General features: G+C 37.3%; 1 protein-coding gene across 1 annotated transcript; it reads left to right on the forward strand.

Moving 5' to 3' along the window:
* Positions 1-3780: 3780 nt before the first annotated feature.
* On the forward strand, positions 3781-5389 carry Hbe1 (hemoglobin subunit epsilon 1). Its single transcript, XM_090349049.1, has 3 exons — positions 3781-3872; positions 3993-4215; positions 5261-5389. The coding sequence occupies exons 1-3, from the start codon at positions 3781-3783 to the stop codon at positions 5387-5389; spliced, it is 444 nt and encodes a 147-aa protein (XP_090205175.1).
* Positions 5390-5656: the final 267 nt, after the last annotated feature.

Raw genomic sequence — 5656 nt, forward strand, 5'->3', positions numbered from 1 at the left:
GACGCAAAATTTTAATACAAGATATATGCTATGCTACGGGCTTCAATATAAGGGAAAATAAATGCGTAGGTAAGAAATATTATTTTTAAAGAATTCAAAATAATGTAATCAAAGACATTCTACTTTTTCTTTAAGTGGAGAAAGGTATATTCTTAGCATCTAATGGTTACAAAAAAATCCCATATAAAACACAAAACAACTAATGTTCAAAAGACTGAAAATATGGGAACAAGGAATGTTTATAAAGTGAGAATGAGAATTAGTCTACCTCTATAATAGTATGCAGGTTCCTAAAATATCAAAAGTAGAACATTTATATAAAATAGAAAATCTTAACAATTCCCAAAAGAATGGAACTCAACATGCAACAGAGATACCACTACAGCTACTTTTATTATGTACTATCCACAATGGCCAAATTATGAATCAGCTCAGGTGCCCATCAGTAGATTAATAGATAAAAATGTAACACACACACACACACACACACACACACACACACACACACTCTCTCTCTCTCTCTCTCTCTCTCTCTCTCTCTATTCAACTTAAAGAACAATGAAAATTTTTATTTTCAGGAAAATGGAGGGATTTGGAAGTCATCATATCAAGTGAAATAAGCAAATTTCACCAAGATAAGTTGTACATTTTTCTTTAATATGTGGAATGTGAAAGAGACATTTTAGGGATAAAGAAAGGGAAAAGAAGGAAGATAATAAAATGGGCAGTTGTGTGTAAATGTCATAATGATATCTTACATCTAGTATGTTAATAATAATCAAAAATAAACTCAAGTTGCTTTTGCCTCTTTAATGGTTTATAAACTTTGCTTCTCATTTTTTATTTCAAAATTAAAATTAAAAGCTTCCATTTGAGGTCAAGAATAATCATTGAAGCAATTGCTTTTCTCAGAAAACACTATGGGAAAAAGTCAAGAAAAGCCATATTTTACCTACCAACAACTATTTTATATAATTGTCAATAATAATATCTAAAGTAAATACAGTATTTTACTGTTTAGATTAAATGCATATTCTGGGCATAGATGCATGCCTGTTATTCAAGAACTAGAGAGTTTCAGCAGGAAGATTAAAAGTTCAAGGTCAGCCTGTATTACATAGCGAGACACTGTCTCCTACCCCTAAATAAAAATAAACACATACTGGATAACAAGATTTAATAAAATATTGAATTTTCCCCTTTGAAGAGTCATCTTGGATTTCTTAAAATCTAATGTGCAACTTAAAAAAGTACAATTACTGAAAGAAGCCCTGTCAAAGACCATTTAATTTATTTAATATGGAGGAGTCTCATAAGTCTTTTTGGATGGATTCTTAACAAATGTAAGGGCTTCAAATTACTTTTTAACTGTTGCAGGTCATAAATGAATGTTCTTACTGATTCTTTTTATTTTGCTACTTTGTATTGATTTTCTGATCTAGCTGGATCATCACTTGTCTTTATAAAGTTTGAGCCTTCTATCTAGAAGGGAGGTAAAATTATTCATTTTTGGTTCCTACAAAAACAAGAAATAAAATGCTTTAGAAGGACCAGTTTGGGTAATTTAGCTTGAGTCACAACCATTCCAGTTGTAATGACCACATTCCCAGCTTGCCTGACTTCAGGGTCAGAATTCATAATTCACATACTAGCCTTAGGCTTGCTGCCTTTTAATTCTATGTCCTTTCTTGAAGTCCTCCCTTTGCTGATAACAGCAAAAGCATGTGGGATGGACCAGGTTTCTGGATGGAAGCCAGGTCTCATTCTATGGCTCTTAACAAGAGAAAGAGAGATGGGCCTTGCAATGGGGTCTCACAGAGGAGGAGAAAGAAAGCTCTGACCTGAACTGAGAAAAGAATGCCATATACTAATAGGACTTGTGTTAGCAGAAAACTTGCTTCTGAGACTTCAGAAATTTCAGAGATTCCCTCTTTATTTGATAGGCTTTGACAGTCTCTGATCCTAACATACAAGGTTTAAGGAGAGTACTATTGTCTTCACATGCTAGATCCACAAAAATATGCCTTAGAGATCGAAAGCCTAATTTTCATTGACTCTTAATCTAAGAGCTGTTCTTCCCAGAGCCCTCAACTTCTACTTGTCTATTTACTAATCTTTAACTGTCATTGGCAAATATCTTCTTTCTTCACCAACCTAGAATCTTCCCAATCTATGTATTCCAAATGAGGATGTTGAAATTCTATTTGAGGGGGAAAAAAAACCCCTTCAATGTATTCAGAAAACTATACTGAAGTTTAGAATTTTTAAAAAGTTTGACTATAGCAATAATCTAGTCTATTGCTAGCCTTACCATTTTCCTTGCAGTAAGGAGAAATCACAGATATTTTCAAATGGCATTATATCTTTAATATTAATCTGTACTATTTGTTGCAATTGTAGACTCCTTGATATATCTAATGTATTTATAACAAAGCTCATAATGTTGCCCTCAAATTACTTGATGCCTAAATTTCTATATGTATTATTTACATTGCTAAATTAAATTATCTAACTTATATTAATATGTTAAATAATACATATGTATTGTGTATGTATCATTTGACATATTATAAGTGCATTATTTAGTGTTTAACAGCCAATCAAACTAGTCCATGACAGAAAAATAAAAATGCTAAGAGTAGAATTTCCATGTTACATCTATATTTCTATATATGTGGGTGTGTATGTATGCATATATTTACATATATGTCATGTGCATGTGTGTGTGTGTGTGTGTGTGTGTGTGTGTGTGTGTGCCCAGAAAGATTATCTTGGTTGAAAGCTTGTGAGGTTTTTTTTTAGTGGCTTGGAATAATGCCACTTGTAAGAGTGCCATTAAATCAGGTAAATAATTCTAGCATCTTAAGAAATAGGCCAAGATAATGCATGCAGTTAAAGGTTTTAATCTCATACCCATATTAATGATCATAATTACCAAGGCAAAATTATAGACAAAATCTCATGGAAAATTTGTAATGTAAAAACTAGAGATACAGAAGCCACCCTGAAAATAAAAAATGAGTCTGATATAAAACAACAACATAAAAAAAACCTGCTAGGAAAGCAACTGCTTGGGTTATATCCCCAAAGAAATCCACATCTTATGATCCATGAAGAAAATAAACAGAGAGAAAATCCCCTAGAAACACAGGATAGGATTTGTTCTTTCTGTTTTCTTCCAGACCTCTTGGTATTATATCTTGAAACTGAGGCTTTAGTCCTCATGTGGAACTCTTTTTACTATGTAAGTAACTGTGAATGGGTTCTCATCTTCCTAGAACAAAAGATGAAGAAGATTCAGTCCCAATTCTTTGGGAGAATAAGAACTGGATAAAATTGTTTCCAATACTTGAACTCTTTGTTCTTTTCATTATAACCACCTCTCATACAAATGTTCAACATTTATTGGACTTTTTCTACTATGGAATTAGCTCTTTCTATGAATTTTTCTTGGGAAAGGGCAATGGGAGAGTTGGATAGTGTTTCAGAAGAGAGAATAACTGAAAAGTCCTATTGTTACTGGGGGAGGAACTAAAAGTAAAGATGCGTCAAGGTCCAGCATATGTTATCAGAAACTGTGCCTCAGCCACCCAGGACCTTCCCTTGACTTGACCCCACCCATGAGTCACTGGTCAGCTTGACCAATGGCTTCAAAGCACCGTGAAGAAGAGAGGCCAGGACCTCGGGGCAGTGAAGAATAAAAGGCCACAGGTTCTGGCAACAGCACACACTTGCTTCTGACACTTCTGTGATCACCAGCAAGCTCCCAGAACAGACATCATGGTGCATTTCACCCCTGAGGAGAAGGCCCTCGTCAACAGCCTGTGGAGCAAAGTGAACGTGGAAGAGGCTGGAGGGGAGGCCTTGGGAAGGTAAGCATCCTGTCACATAGGAGAGAAGGATGACCACCACCCTGGCAAACTGGCCATGGCTAGCACCAATTCTTTGGAGTGTCTCTCATTTTTCCTCTTTCACTTGACCCTATATCACAGGCTTCTTGTTGTGTATCCATGGACCCAGAGGTTCTTTGACAGCTTTGGCAACATGTCATCTCCCTCCGCCATCATGGGCAATCCCCGAGTCAAGGCCCATGGCAAGAAGGTACTGACGTCCTTTGGGGAAGCTGTCAAGAACATGGATAACCTGAAGACGGCCTTTGCTAAACTGAGCGAGCTCCACTGTGACAAGCTGCACGTGGATCCTGAAAACTTCAAGGTGAGAGAGAGCCTTTTGGATTTTTGGATTGAGGGCATGAAAGGGAGGGAAAACAGCAATTAGAATGTCAACTCTGCTCTATTAAAGCAGGAGTTCAGCTTGGTACAGATAGATCAACTCTCAGACAGTGGAATCTAGACCAGCTTTATTCAGAGCAAATGACACAAGAGGTCCTTATCCTTTGAAGCCTCAATTGGTCTATGCTTACTAAGAAAATTCAGTCAGAAAAGAATTTCAGATATGTCTATTTTGGAGATCATGTTTAGAGAATTTGGATTTTTGGTAGATGGTGCCTTGAGTTGTGGAAGGAGAAATTATTTATGTGGGTAGCAATATTTGAAATTTTTGGATTTACTGATTTTTAACGACAAAAGTTCCAATGCAAGTGTTTCCGTAATAAAAAAAAGACAAATTCAGCTGGGTGCTGGTAGCTCATGCTTGTAATCTGACCTATCTAAAAGGTGGAGATATGAGGGTGATGGTTTGAAGCTAGTTCAGGAAGAAAGGTCTGTGAGACTCTTGTCTCCAGTTGACCACCCAAAAGCTGACAGTGGAGCTATGGTTCAAGTGGTAGATGCTGGCCTTGAGAGGAAAACCTCGGCAACAGCACCCAGGCCCAGAATTGGCTCCCACACACAATGGCAAACTACCTAGAATATATTATGCTCCCATAAAATGTTTTGATGAGCAGAGGCTTGTCCTGTATGGATAATTTCTAGCTCTTAATGAGAATCATATGGCCTCAAAATTCTGTTTCTATAGAAATCCTAGCTTTAGTTCATGAGAAAGGAAGAAATGTAAATAAAATAGTGATATTAGGCGAGGATGTGAGGATCTAGGTAAGAAAATGTTGAAGGGGTGGGGGACTCATAAGCAGGGAATTAAACCTGGGGTCATTTTAGAAGAATTATGGGCAGCTTGACAGAGTTTTCAGGGAATGTGATTGTGAAGACATGTTTCCCCTGCACATTTTCCTTTTCTAGAATCCTCTACTTAATATGTATATGTGCAATTTCTCTCTCTCTTCCCCCCCTTCCCCGAATAGCTCCTGGGCAATGTGCTGCTGATTGTCCTCTCTTCTCACTTCCGCAAGGAGTTTACCCCCGAGGTGCAGGCTGCCTGGCAGAAGCTGGTGTCTGGTGTTGCCACGGCTCTGGCGCACAAATACCACTGAGCCCTTTTTCTAATCCCACCAGCCCTACCGTGTGTCCCCAACACCCTTCTTCTCCACATGGGGACTGAACCAGACCTTGAGTATATATCTTCTGCTTAATAAAGTTCATTATCTTCAGTAGTGATGTTTTGTCTTCTCTATCTTTTACTTTTACTTTGGTGTTAGAGGAGAAAAACAAATTTGGGGGGAGAAATATGGGAAGAAACCAATTTTCCTCACAAGTGTATAGGGACTCATCAGAGGAGGACAGACATGTGGGGACAGACT

Source organism: Megascapheus bottae, chromosome 16 (genome assembly GCF_031878675.1).
Source record: "Megascapheus bottae isolate mThoBot1 chromosome 16, mThoBot2.hap1, whole genome shotgun sequence".
In the NCBI taxonomy this organism is placed as follows: Eukaryota; Metazoa; Chordata; class Mammalia; order Rodentia; family Geomyidae; genus Megascapheus; species Megascapheus bottae.